Source organism: Raphanus sativus, chromosome 7 (assembly GCF_000801105.2).
Source record: "Raphanus sativus cultivar WK10039 chromosome 7, ASM80110v3, whole genome shotgun sequence".
NCBI lineage: Eukaryota > Viridiplantae > Streptophyta > Magnoliopsida > Brassicales > Brassicaceae > Raphanus > Raphanus sativus.
The window spans coordinates 22195079-22210309 of record NC_079517.1 but is presented as its reverse complement, the minus strand read 5'-3'; the positions used below and the strand labels follow the sequence as shown (position 1 = coordinate 22210309).

The 15231-nt window shown below is 44.8% G+C and overlaps 1 protein-coding gene across 1 annotated transcript; it reads right to left on the bottom strand.

Annotated features, from left to right (window-relative positions):
- Positions 1-1007: 1007 nt before the first annotated feature.
- LOC108850577 (uncharacterized) lies at positions 1008-3979 on the bottom strand. Its single transcript, XM_056991443.1, has 5 exons — positions 3451-3979; positions 2950-3395; positions 2804-2884; positions 2271-2723; positions 1008-1082 (listed from the first exon to the last, which is right to left on the bottom strand). The coding sequence occupies exons 1-5, from the start codon at positions 3977-3979 to the stop codon at positions 1008-1010; spliced, it is 1584 nt and encodes a 527-aa protein (XP_056847423.1).
- Between the last annotated feature and the right edge of the window lie 11252 nt (positions 3980-15231).

The following is a 15231-nucleotide window of genomic DNA, read 5'->3' as shown; positions in this document are numbered from 1 at the left end:
GATTTATATTTCTTGTGGCATAAAAGGTTGGGACATATTTCCAATGAGAGAATGAAAAGGTTGGTAAAAGACGGAATCATTCCAAATATTGATTTTACCAACAATAAAATGTGTATAGATTGCATTAAGGGTAAGCAAACTAAACACACTAAGAAAGGAGCCACAAGAAGTACACAGCTTCTTGAAATCATACATACAGATATTTGCGGAACTTTTGATGTTCCAACTTTCGGAGGTGAAAAGTATTTCATTACCTTTATCGATGATTATTCACGTTATTGTTATATCTATCTATTGCATGAAAAATCTCAATCTGTGGATGCTGTTGGGGTCAAAAACGGTCACGACGAAATTAACGTTTGAAAATATTTCTTGAAAAAGATAATTTTCGTAAAAATTACTTAAACTAATTTTTACGATAAAATTATTGAAAAGATTTATCCGCAGCGTCGAAACAAGCTCTAATGGTTCGAGCATCGATCCGAGCAAACATCGTAAGCATCTTGTCGTTATGACAAGCACGGATACTCGAGCAATGGGTTCTCAAAACAAAGGTTTCGGTCCGCATCACGAGCTCGGTCGCTATAGGAACCAAGTTACAGGAAATGTTGGGTCGCTATAGGAAGCGGGTTACAGGAAAAGCTCGCTCGCTATAGGGAGTGAGCTCACTCAATACAAGCTCACTCGCTATAGGGAGAGAGCTCACTCAATACAAGCTCACTCGCTATAGGGAGTGAGCTCACTCAATACAAGCTCACTCGCTATAGGGAGTGAGCTCGGACACAAGCTCGGTCGCTATATGAAGCGGGCTACAGGAAAAGCTCGCTCGCTATAGGGAGTGAGCTCACTCAATACAAACTCACTCGCTATAGGGAGTGAGCTCACTCAATACAAGCTCACTCGCTATAGGGAGTGAGCTCACTCAATACAAGCTCACTCGCTATAGGGAGTGAGCTCACTCAATACAAGCTCACTCGTTATAGGGAGTGAGCTCACTCAATACAAGCTCACTCGCTATAGGGAGTGAGCTCGAACACAAGCTCGGTCACTATATGAAGCGGGCTACAGGAAAAGCTCGCTCGCTATAGGGAGTGAGCTCACTCAATACAAACTCACTCGCTATAGGGAGTGAGCTCACTCAATACAAGCTCACTCGCTATAGGGAGTGAGCTCACTCAATACAAGCTCACTCGCTATAGGGAGTGAGCTCACTCAATACAAGCTTACTCGCTATAAGGAGTGAGCTCGGAAACAAGCTCGGTCGCTATATGAAGCGGGCTACAGGAAAAGCTCGTTCGCTATAGGGAGTGAGCTCGGACACAAGCTCACTCGCTTTAGGGAGTGAGCTCAGACACAAGCTCGGTCGCGGAAACAAGCTCAGTCGCTATAGCGACCGAGCCCAGACACAAGCTCGGTCGCTATAGCGACCGAGCCCAGACACAAGCTCAGTCGCTATAGCGACCGAGCCCAGACACAAACTCGGTCGCTATAGCGACCGAGCTCGGGAACAATCTCGGTCGCTATAGCGACCGAGCTAGAGAACAAGCTCGGTCGTTATAGCGACCGGGCTGCAGACAAAGCTCGGTCGTTATAGCGACCGGGCATACGAACATCAACAATTTTCCGAAACGTCCAAAGTCTTCCGAAACGACGATACGACTATGCACTCTCGACTATCCTTATAACAATCCTCCGCAAGTCACGGCAAACCATTTCTTCATTTCTCAATCAAATGGGATCGTCCGTTCGGTTTACGATGAAACCGCAGAAACTTAACTTTATCGGAGAAATCAGAACAAACCTCTCAAATCAAAAGACGGCCCAAAGGGTCCTAAACTTGATTCGAAGCCCACTTACAATTTCTTAAAATCCCATAAATCTTGTGACGGTTTATGCTTGGAGGATAAACATCAGTTTCCGCGGATAAATGGAAACTTTCCGCAGATAATCATGAAGATCTGAAAAATGGAATATTTCCATTTTTGGACTATGACGGTTTAAGGGCAAAAGAGGGAAGCGTAAACCGACCTAGGAGGGAGTATATAAGGAGCTCAAGGCGAAAGGCATAGAGGCAAAGAAAAAAGAGAGGGCGAGAGAGAGCAGATCCGAGATCCTAGACTTAGAGAACTTAGATCTTAGGTGGTTAGACTAGCAAGGCAGGACCTAGAACGTCTGTCCGCCTCTTGTTCTATTTTCATCTTCTCCGCAGACTTCCGTTCCTCTCGGAAGGATCTAACAATTCTTTTACTTAGAGTTCTGCACATAGAAACCAACTCCCTATCAACGTCGCAGCTGCCCTCTTTGATCTCGTTCAGAATATCAATGTTGGCAACCACCTCCTGAAGCTGAATTCTAGCCGCCATCTCCCTTTCCTTGTTGGACCACTTCTCTTCTAAAGATCTCAGAATCTCCGCATACTGAAGCGACATCTCACGACGAGCAGAGCGAACGTCTCGGTCCCTCTCAGCTTCAAGCCTCACAATTTTGGTCTGTTGAGCAGCGACCTCGACTTCTAAAACCGATTTCTCATCACAAACTTTTACCCACTCTGCCATCATGGAGTTGATCTTCTCAACCTCCTCCTTGTTCTCCCGCTTGGCGATCTCGAGTTCAGCAGAGATCCTCTTGAAGTCAAGGGAGATCCGATCGATCTCCACATTTCTCTGAGAGGTCCATGTACGCTCCGCCATCTTCAGAACGAGATCGTTACAAGCCTCCATGACCTGGAAGTAAGAATAATCAGAAAAAACGATGCAATAAAAGCAGGAATTAATAATAAAATAACAATTCGCTTAGATCAAACCTTGGCATTCGCTTCGGCGACCTTGGTATAAGCATTTTCCTCCTCCGAGGGAAAAAGAGCGGCGCCCCAAAGCTTCGAGAGCTAGTCCCATCATGTTTAGGACCAGAACTGGTCTCATGTAAAGGGGAATGATCGCTCCTCCCTACTCTCCGTCTCTTCGACGTCTTGGAAGCAGGTTGCGATGGTCTCGGTGAAGCACTTCGCGAAGCCTTGGCAGACCCGTGCTCGCGAGCTGGCACATCCTCCTCCGAATCGGAGCTCAAAGATAGCGGGGTAGGATCCACTGGCGTTTTCCTCGAAGCAGACGCCCGGGTTCTGAGTGATCTCCAGAACGAGCACCTCTCAGAACGACTCGTGTTAGGACGAGTAATAACCTCCTCCTTAGAGGTAGGCTCTTCATGATCAGAAGGCTCGGCCTCTTTGATCAACCCGACCGGTCCCGAGATCGCAGGAGCTATACCTAAACCGACGGGAAGCAAATTCAAAGTACGAATTTGCTCCCTAGTAAACGATGACCAATCGGTGTCCCCGCGTTTCAGAACAGCCACCATTCCTCGAAGTTGATCGGACACCGGAGAAACTCTCGGATGAGCTAAACAAAAAAAAATAAATACGAATAACACGCCAATAAAGGTTCAAAACCTTACCGATAGTTTCGGCCCAGCGTCGAGGGAGCAGGGAGAAATCAAAATCTCTCACTGTGGACGAGTCGACCTTGAAAGCAAAGAATTGATCTCGCCACTGATCATCCCGATAGGGTGTCCCACCAATCACATGGAGGCCAGGACGAGGAGACGCCAAGAACGTCCCAGGATTCTTCTGGTTGCGCTTTATGAGATATAGGCTGTGCAACTCCTCCAGCTCAAACAAAATCTTCTCCTCTCTGGCCCTCACGAGGATCGCTAGGAGGTGTCGAAGAAGGTTCGGGCATAGCTGCGTGAGAGAAATCCCAAGATCGGCGAGAATCTCTAGCAGCTGTCTCGGAATCGGGAAAGAAAGCCCGCAGGACTCGAAGAAGTTGAGATATGCTCCGCCATACCCGTTTCTGACGGTCTCCGGAGTCTCGTGATCGGAACAAAGTTCACAGACCACGGCGCGATCTACTCCAAACGAGGAGTATAACTTTTCTATGTGCTCTTGCTTGATCGTCGGACTTGGAAATGAAAAGGAAGACATCTCGCAAAGATAAGCAAAGAAGAAAAATCGCAAGAACAAGAGAAAGAAAGATGATCGGAAGTGAAAAAGAAAGACCAAAGCTTCATCGCTATTTAAAGGAAAGCCTCAAACGGCTATATTGCGGCTCCCGAGGAACGCAATAATTGCCTAGGCTACGCTATAACCGCCACAATCACTTCCCCTTCGTCCTAGAAATTCACGCGCACGACGGTTATGCGGTGCAATATAACGGACAAATCAAAACATTAAAAAGCGAAGACGATCCAACCAATTCCCGAACCGAGTAAACCGAACCGTCTCTTTCCATCTCAATCGAAAGAAAAGAGACTGGGGGACAAATGTTGGACCCAATTTTTGACATAGGCTAAATGGGCTATATTGGGCCGTAAAAGGATTAAACCCATAGCGACGTCAACGATGTGGAAAAGAAGGTCGCTGAAGTCGAGAAGGTCGCGGAAGCAGTTACAAGAATAGAATGTTATACCTGACTGATACCATATCGATCGATGTAGATGAAAGAGTGTCGATCGTGGCGGATAAGGTGTAGTCGATCGATGTCGACTTGGTCGCGTCATTCGATAGAGATGGCAGACGTCTACTCGGATCCTTTTTTTTATAAACATGCATAAAATAATAACGAAAATAAGTAGTAGTAGTAGTAGTAGTAGTAGTAAATAATAATAGTAATATTACCTAATAGTAGGTTGCCTCCCACTCAGCGATTTGTTATAGTAATTTAGCTTGACTTTGGAGGTTGAATGACTTAGTTGTGGTGGGAGCAGTTGTTTGCTAGTGTGCAAACATCTCATTCTTCTGTGGACTGAGTTGCAGTGAAGCTTCTTGTGGCATCATCTGATGTAGTCCATCTCTTTTGCATATCTTCTAAATCATCTTTTAGCAATTGTAGCCTCCTCTCAAAGTCTTCAATGTTGAACTGATGCTTTCCAATCTTGCTGTAAGCATATGATGATAACTCTGACAGTTCTTCATGTAGTGAAGATAGCACACCCATACCGTCTGGGATGGTTTCCTGTCGGACTGTTGGTGTATCAGTATCGATCGTGCTGTAGCGTGAATGTCGATCGATTTCGTAGTGCCCTCGCCAATCGATGCATGTGATGGCACGGCGGTCGATTTGCATGGTGAAGGTCGAGTTGCAAGTTGTCTCTGAATAGCCTTGATCTCCTTGTCTGACCTTTCTGTTTGTGATTGCGGAGTAGCGATGCTGCTATCGAAGGGGAAGTAGATGTCATCAAAACTCTTGTAGTAGTCATCCTCTGAATATTTTAAGGCTTCATATATCTCAGCTATCATCTTGTCAACATCTTCTTTTGTGTAGGTAGTTTTTCTTCTTTGAGTGGCCGGATCCTCTGTTGGGGTCAAAAACCGTCGTTACGAAGTTAGTATCGAAACATTCGATAAAAAAAAATTATTTTATTTTATTTTTACGAAATAAAATCGTAAAAAAAAATATCTTGCGAAAAGTTCCGCAGATTAAACAAAGTTCTCGACAAAACACGATCATCGAAGATAACAAAAGAATCGTCGAAACACGAGAATAGGAACTTGATAATCGCAGGATCATACGAAGCTTGGTCGCTATAGCGACCGAGCTCATACGCAAGCTCGGTCGCTATAGCGACCGAGTTCATGCACAAGCTCGGTCGCTATATCGAGTATCCGTGCATCGATCATTTTCCGAAACGTCCAAAGTCTTCCGAAACGACGATACGACATAAAACTATGCATTCTCGACTATCCGTATAGCCATTCTCCGCGACTCACGACTATCCGTTTCTTGATCTCTCGATCAAATGGAATCGTCCGTTTGGTTTACGATAAAACCGCGGAAACTTAACCTTATCGGAAAAATCGTAAAAAAGTCTCGAATCAAAAATACGGCCCAAAAGAGGTCCTAAACTTGATTCAAGGCCCACTTGCGATTTCTTAAAAACCCATAAACCTTTTGACGGCTTATGCTTGGTGGATAAGCATCAGTTTCCGCGGAAAAAATGGAAACTTTCCGCAGATAATCATGAAGATCAGAAAAATGGAATATTCCCATTTTTTCGACTATGACGGCTTAAGGGCAAAAGGGGGAAGCGTAAACCGACCTTGGAGGGAGTATATAAGGAGTTCAAGGTGAGAGGCATAGAGGCATCACTTTTTCCAGAGCAAACTAGCACTTAGAGCATTTTAGGCAACTTTCCGTTTTTGTTTTCGAGCTGCGACTCAATTAGGTTTAGCCACCTTCGAGTATTAGAACTAGGATCTCGCCGACAGCTCTCGTAGCCGAAACACGTTGTCATGTTGTTGTCACGCTTTTACGCAGATTTGGAATAAAACTCTTCTTGCTCTCTTTTTACGATTTATATTTTATTTCTCTGTTGTTATCGTGTTCTGATTGCTTGACGTGTGGTTTCTCAGAAATCCGGTATCTTCTGGGAAATTAAGGTTTTCCTACTTTCCTAAAATATACGAAATATTGACGGTGCGAATTTCGGTTCCCACAGTTTGGCGCTAGAAGGAGGGGGGTACGGATAAATCTTACTCACGACCAGCTCACGCTTCGGGGTCGATCAGTTTCGCAGTCAAAGCCGGAGCGGTAGAAAAACTGACGGAATTCCTAGTAGTGGACCTCCCGGCATCATACAACGCGATCATGGGCACTCCCTGGATAAATTCAATGAGAGCAGTTCCATCAACATATCATCTGTGCCTCAAGTTTCCTACCTCCCGCTGGATCGAAACAATCTAGGGAAATCCCAGAGTGTCGCGGATATGTCTCGCTGCAGAACTCTAGCGCAAGAGGTCCGATCTCGACACTGCTCCCAAGAAAACGATTTCAGACGAAAACACACAGGATTTGGCTGAACTCTTCTGGCAATCTCGAAGGGCTGATGCCCTAGAAGAAAAACGCGAACCAACCTGTGAACCCGTAGTTACGGTTTGTCTCGATGAAGCATTCCCAGAACAGTGTGTCGAAATCGGAGCCAATCTCCGCGAGCCCTTGAAGACAAAACTCGTAGCCTGTCTTAAGAAAAATCTTAACACATTCGCATGGACTGCGGAGGACATGCCAGGAATTGACATTAACATCACCTGCCATGAACTAAACACCGATCCAACGTTCAAACCAATCAAACAGAAAAGCTGAAAACTAGGCCCCGAGCGAGCAACCGCAGTCAACGAAGAAGTCGAAAAACTTCTTAAAATGGGATCTATAACGGAAGTCTGTTATCCCGATTGGCTTGCAAATCCCGTCGTGGTTAAAAAGAAGAACGGAAAATGGCGAGTATGCGTCGATTTTACCGATCTCAATAAAGCATGCCCGAAAGACAGTTTCCCTTTGCCGCACATCGACCGACTGGTCGAAGCGACAGCGGGAAATGAACTCTTGTCCTTCATGGACGCGTTCTCAGGATACAATCAGATTATGATGAATCCCGATGACCGCGAGAAAACAGTGTTCATTACGGATCGCGGGACTTATTGCTATAAAGTAATGCCTTTCGGCCTCAAGAACGCCGGCGCAACATATCAACGACTCGTCAATCGAATGTTCGCCGATCAACTCGGAAAAACGATGGAGGTTTACATTGACGATATGCTCGTCAAATCCCTCCACGCTAACGACCACGTCGACCATCTTGAGGAGTGCTTCTCCCGGCTGAATTCACATAACATGAAACTTAACCCGGCCAAATGCAGATTCGCCGTAGCATCGGGAGAATTCCTCGGATACTTGGTAACTTATCGCGGGATAGAAGCCAACCCAAAACAGATCAATGCACTCATCGGGATGGCCTCTCCCAAAACCAAGCGAGAAGTACAAAGGTTGACCGGGAGGGTCGCAGCACTCAATCGGTTTATATCCGGATCAACGGATAAATGCTTACCATTCTACGACATCCTGCGAGGAAACAAAAAATTCGAGTGGTCGGACGAATGCAACTCCTCCAGTTCTCGCAAAACCCGTAGAAGGGGAACCTCTATTCCTGTACATAGCAGTATCGGCAACGGCCGTTAGCGGCATCCTGATACGAGAAGAACGCGGGGATCAGAAACCCATCTTCTATGTAAGCAAGACGCTCCTGGACGCTGAAACCCGTTATCCCCTGATGGAGAAATTAGCATACGCAGTCGTAACATCGGTGCGGAAGCTTCGACCTTATTTTCAATACCACACCATCGTCATCCTTACGACATTCCCCATCCGAACTATCTTGCATAGTCCGAGCCAGTCGAGAAGGTTAGCCAAATAGGCCGTCGAACTCAGCGAGTACGATATAGACTATCGCCCCAGGACGAGTGCAAAGTCTCAAGTCCTCGCGGATTTCTTGGTGGAGTTGCCGACCAAAGCCATAACTAACAAAGAGCCTAACTCAACCTGGCTCCTCCACGTTGACGGATCGTCGTCAAAACAAGGATCCGGCATCGGCATCCGTTTGACGTCGCCAACCGGAGAGATCCTCGAACAATCACTTAGATTAGAGTTCCACGCCTCGAATAACGAGGCAGAGTACGAGGCCCTTATCGCGGGATTACGATTAGCCCACGGTTTGAAAATACGAAATATCCACGCTTACTACGACTCTCAGAGATATGAACTACGGGGAGAAAAGCCGTGTTAACAAGCATAAAATCAAAACGGAAGAATAAGCTAAAATCTGAACAACATACCTTTCCGCGGAGAACGGGTGCAGTACGCAATCCCTCCGGCAGCGGAGGACCTCCCTCGACAGGTGCCACGCATTTCCTCTTCCGAGACCGAGAGACCGGGACAGCACTTGCTGCTCGCAACCCGAGAACAATCTCCTTCTTGGCTGCAGGAACGAGCTCAATGGCCTCCTCCTTGTCTCCAACAATGATCGGAATGGACGACGATCCCGGATTCTGGGATGGAACTTCTAGAGACGGCATCACGGAGCGCCCTTCGATCTCGGGAAAAATTGGAACCCCCGAACCGGAAGCTGGGGCGTCTGTCGCGGCAGGAGAGGATGATTTCTCTTCGGTGGTTTGGGAGATTTCCTTCTCGGCCTTGCGACGAGCCATCCTCTCGCGGAACGAATGGAAGCCAGCGACAGAAGTAGGCTCAGGTGCAGATCCATCAACTGGGGCTGGCGGAGCTTCAACCATTTCAGCATCTGAGTTCATCTTGCCATCTTGAGAGGAAGACATCTTAAGAGAGAGTTTGAGAGAAAGAAAAGAAGGGAGGTGTGAAAGAAATGAAGGAGAAAAACTCAATACTTATAAGATTGTGGCTGCATACTGTTCAAACAAAAAAAAATTCGTATACCTTTACGAGTTTACGAATACAAACTTCGTCAAAAGAAACGACTATCTTGTCCGATTCACCTAAACATACGTTTGAATCTTTCGACGATACTAACGTACTGGGGGGCTAACTGTTGGGGTCAAAAACCATCGTAACGAAGTTAGTATCGAAACATTCGATAAAAAAAAATTATTGTATTTTATTTATTCGAAATGAAATCGTAAAAATAAAATATCTTGCGAAAAGTTCCGCAGATTAAACAAAGTTCTCAACAAAACACGATCATCGAAGATAACAAAAGAATCGTCGAAACACGAGAATAGGAACTTGATAATCGCAGGATCATACGAAGCTTGGTCGCTATAGAGACCGAGCCTCATACGAAGCTTCGGGGAAATTTATTTTATTTTATTTTTTCGAAATGAAATCGTAAAAATAAAATATCTTGCGAAAAGTTCCGCAGATTAAACAAAGTTCTCAACAAAACACGATCATCTGATTGCTTGACGTGTGGTTTCTCAGAAATCCGGGACCTTCTGGGAAATTAGGGTTTCCTACTTTCCTAAAATATACGAAATATTGACGGTGCGAATTTCGGTTCCCACATCCTCTGATGTATCTGTCCAGCTTCTCTTTTGTGTCTGGTAGGTATCATGAGCTCTAGCTCCATACTTTGGCTTGTAATGGAATTCTGTATTCCATCCATCGTTTTGGCTTGTGTCCAACTCGATCGATGTATCATCATCGATGTCGATCGATTGTGACTGCTTATGTTGCTTGTTGCGTAGCAAATCCAACTCTTGTTGCATTAATTCTCCTCTCTTGGTTACCCAATCGATGTTGCTGTTGAGGCTGCAGTAGAACACATCAAGTTTCTCTGTTAGGGATGATAATTCCCATTGGTTTTCTATCTTGATGGTATGGAGTAGCTCTTCTTTCAAAGCATTGTAGAGTGCTGGATTGCTGTCGTCGATCGGTGTGGCAGTGATGCTGTCGATCGGTGGTTGTTGGTTCTCGGCTGGTGCTTGCTGATAATCGATCGATATAGGTGTAGAGGTATCGATCGATGGAGATGTCTTCGGGTGAAAATCGAGTTGCTTCTGAATCTTTTCCATATCTTGGTGCAAAGCATCCATATTTGTAGCTAGTGCGTCCATATCGTCTCTCAATGGAAGATAGAGATCACCAAGTTTTTCTATAAAAGAGCATAACTGGTCTTCCAATCTGGTAAAGCGCCTGTCGTTGGCCAATGCATGGTGAGGAAACTCGTTTGATGTCGAAGGTCTCCATGGTTGGTTTTCTGAAACTCCTCATATCCTCTGCTTCAGTATGGTGATAACATTGTTTGAAAGCAGTTTCAGGATCTTGGTTAGCCAGGTTATCTTTTCATTGAGCGGATGGTAAACACTATCAAGTTTGCACTTGAAATCATTCATTGAATCATACTGAATGGTGTAGATCTCATTCAGCTTCTCATCCAACTCTGCTCTTCTGTAAAGATCTGGATCTGGAGGTGTGGCTTTAGTGAACCTCTCTCGATGCTCTGGTAGGCATAGGAAAGATGGCTCACATAGTGAAGCTCTTTGAAAGATGTCTCTGATGTGGAAGGAGGATATTGGAATAACCTTTCCTTAAAGGTTTCATGGACGTCCATACATGTCTCTGTATATGCCATACTTTCTTTCTCTTCTTTGAACTCGAGAGGAACCTCATCGATCGATACAGAGGAGTCTCCATCGATCGATTCTGCGTCTTCCAGTTGATAGATGTATTTGAAGTCCGGTTTTCTCCTGCAATCTATTGCATAATCTGCATCAGCTATCATCTTCTGATATATTGGATCATCGATTTGCTTGTTGAATAGGTTGTTCGGTCCGTTGGCCATGTCAAGAATGTCTGCGATGTCTTCTTTGGATACTTTTAGGATGCGGCCATCCATAGCTCTTGCATTGCCTTCTGGTTCCCTGAAAATACCAAATTCATTAGGTGTTAGATATTCACGATCTAACTTGATTGTATTAAGAAAATTGGATTGTAAGGGTTGAGTATCGATCGATGCAGAGGATTGCTCGTCGATCGATTTTGTGTGGTGTAGCTGATGGGGAAGACTGTAACTGAATGCTTCTCCATATGTCTTAGGGTTGGAATGTGGCTGATGCATCTTGTCTGCTTCTAGGGTTTGTGAAATTGCTTCTACCTCGTGGCTTCCTTTATAGTAACCGTCATCAACCAATTTTCCAAATTTGAAATTTCCATTTTTGAAATTCCCAAATTTCTAGATGTCGACTGAACTCGTATCGATCGATGCGTTGGTAGGCGTGTCGATCAATTTTTCTTCATGTTGTCCTCGCCTTGGACTGGTGTCGATCGACGCTGACTGTGTTGCGTCGCTCGATTCTTGTAGCATGGTTCCATGTAATGGAGATCCATCTCTAGTGAGAACTCCTTGTTGATCTATAGCTGATTCTTTCTTGTGGTTCTCCTCGTGTTCTTCCACATGTTGGGAAGGTGTAGTAGCTTCTAGGGGAAAGTTAGGATAGCAGTGTGCTGGCAAATCATCTCGCGTCTTAGAAACTTTCATATCGATCGATGCATAGTAGCTGGTATCGATCGATTTCCCTTTGTTTGATTTGTTGATCGGTTTGTGACTGGTGCCTTCCTGGTAGGCTGCTTCATACGGGCTTGCTGGGATGAATGGGTGGGAAACATATCGGGTGGGTACTTCATCTCTGCAAAGGAAAGAGTACTCAATCTCTCTTTCTTCCCAAAAATCTTCATTATACTCATCATCCCTTGTATCCACTGGAGGGTGGTACACGTCATGGGTGTAAGTATATGGTATGTTTTTGTTGTAGTCCTCGTTATACTCTTCTTCTCTGCGGAGGAACGAGTATTCTATATCTCTTTTCCTTATGTAATCCTCATCATACTCCTCTTCATGTGCCACCACTGCGTATGTAGGCTGGTAGTAATCTGGTTCCCAACTCCCAACTGAATAGTCACCTAAAAAGTGATCAACTTCATATAATGGTGTACTATCAATCGATGTGGAGTGAAAATTGTCGCCTGAATCGATCGATGTAATGACTGACAGGTCGATCAATTGTTGATTAACAGTATCGATCGATGTCTCTGTGTGAGTGTCGATCGATTCTGAATACTCTGTCTCGTACTCGACTTCACAGTAGCATGTTGCTACGAGTTTAACTTCATCTGGATGCTGGTTGCAGGACGTCTGTGGCTTGACAACTTTGACTGGATCATAGTGAATCTTCGGGTCGATCAATGTCAAACACATCTGGCTTGTTTGCAAATCAGAAACGGCTCCAACAGTGGCTAAGAATGCTCTTCCAAATACTAAAGAAGAAATCCAATTTAATTTGATGTCTAGGATATGGAAGTCAACTGGAACTAGGACATTGCCAATCTGTACCTCAAGGTATGTGATGATTCCCAATGAACTCCTCCTGGAACAATCTACAAAGCAGAAAGATTCCTTGGTAGGTTTTATCTTCATACCTAGGTGGTCTGCCATAACCTTTGGTAGGATGCTGGCTGATGCTCCTGTATCACATAGCGCATGGGAGAATTCAATGCCTTGAATTAGGCATGAGACACTGAACTCTCCAGCATCACTCTTATTCTTCAATAAGATCATTTTTTTCAAATCATCTCTGATTTGGTTGAACATCTTCTCAATGTCAGCTTCTGTTACTCTTGTTTCTCTGAAGAACATCCACAACCTATGTGTAAAGTATGCTTCTTCAAAGGGTCTCTCTGCTGGGACCTTTAGAACTCTCTTCTTGAAGTTTTCCAACTCCTTTGCATGAGGCTCTCTTTTAAAGTGCTTGAGAACCTTCTCTTTCCTTTTTCTTAAGGTCCTCTTTTCACTTTCCTTTTCTATCTCCATAGGCTCTGATGTATCCTCAACCTCGTCTGTTAGGTATTCTTTAGGTTTGGGTCGGGGTCTGAGTGCATTGAGTAGGGCTACATCGATCTTTGGTAGCTGCACTCGGGGTTTAGTAGGTTCACATTGATCGATGTCGGACTGACGATGTCGATCGATGGGGGTAGCAGTAGGGTGATCGATTTCTTCTTCTTCGGATCGATCGGCGAAAGGGTGGAGTGGGTTTGGATGTTTCGCTACAAACTCTGCATGTGTCATAATCCGGACTGGTTTGCTTGTAGCCGTAGACCTAGTGGACTCTATCGATCGATGCGGTATCTCAAACATCGAGCGATAATCCTCTTCCCATGACGATCGATCATCATCTTTTGGTGTAGATCGATCACTGTCGACATTCATTGAGTCGTCGGCTTCAAAATCTACTCTTTGGGGATTCCCATTCTCATCCACTTGCCAGAAATCATCTACCACAATAGCATTGATGTGGTATCTGATGAGATCTTCCTCTCTCCCTTTGATGAAGGCTTCTTTCCTCATAATAGCTTCTGATGTCTGAACCACCTGTGTCTCCAACTTCTTCACATGAGTGCTCAAGGTGTCAAACTTTGCATTCAAACAATTGTACACAACATCTATCTTCCCATTGAAATCCATAGTGAGCTTCTGCTGGCCCTCTAGAACTGAATCAAGCATTGCTCCAATCTTGCTCTCCTGAGTAGGTGGTGGTGGATTCTGGTAGAAAGAATTGTTGAGATTCTTGTTGTTGCTGAAGGGTTTCTCGTATTGTGAATTCTGATTGAACTTACTCCTCTGACTGTTGCCTTAGAAGTTCCTATTCCCATTTTGATTCCCATATCTCTGGAATCCTCCTATGTAATTCACATCTTCTTCTTCATATCTCTCTTCATCAGTCTCTACAGCTTTTACTTCTTCAGCAAAGCTAACTTGCTTCTTCAGTAGCTTGTTAACACTGTCTAACTTGGCTTGCATGTCGTCCAACTGCTCCTTTTCTAGGGCATTAGCCGCTTTTCTTCTCTCAAAATCAGTGTTCTTGGTACTGTTGCTAGTTGCCAAGTTCTCAATAAGTCTCACAGCCTCTTCTGGATTCCTGGTGTTGAAGTTTCCTTCACTAGCTGTATCTAGTGCTGTCTGATAGACCAGATCTAATCCTCTGAAAAAGTGCTAAGAAGCTGCACTTTGTTGAATATGTGGTGTGGACAATCTCTCTGTTAGGTCTTGAAGCGAACCCAACAACGTCCGAAAGGCTATGTAGGCTTCTGCATAAATGTAGCAACCTTGCTACTCAAATCTTCTGCTCGTGCCTCATCAAAGAAATTGATCAAGAAAGCATTCTTGACATCATCCCAGGATGTAAGAGATCCTGGTGGTAGTTGCTTAAGCCATTGCAAAGCTTCTCCAGTAAGAGAGTACTTGAAGAGCTTGCAAAGTAGGTAATCAGCTGGTACCCCATTGGCTTTGATAACAGATATGAGATTCTCGTACCTCTCTAGATGGTCCATATGATGCTCGTGAGATGCTCCACTATAGGGTGTCTGTCCTACAAGTGTGTAGTATATAGGCTTCACCTCAAAATCAGCCCTCTGAATGTTTGGAGGACGGATTGCAGATATGTTGGTATAGTATTGATCTAGAACGTTGTAGTCTGCCAATGATCTGTTTTGGGTGGCTTCTTCTGCAGCTTTAGAAGCAGCTACAGCAGTTTTCAGCTTCTAGATCAGGGATTGCAGCCCCCTGATCATTAATCTTTTGACCTACTGCATTACGCAGGTGACCATCTTGATCACGCAGGTTCCCTTCGTTGTCTTCTCTGAGTATCAATGTCGCGACCATGTTCTCGATATCAACCGATAGGCGAGTAGCGGTATCGGTCGATGTAGGATAAAAGATGTGGGTCGACGGGTACTGAAAAGTATCGGTCGATGTGGATGGAAAAGTATCGATCTATTTCAGATGAATGAGATCGGTCGATGTTGGTGAACTGGTATCGTTCAGCGGTGTCTGAAACTCGGTAGACTGTTGGTTATGAAAATCGTTCAATGCACAAGC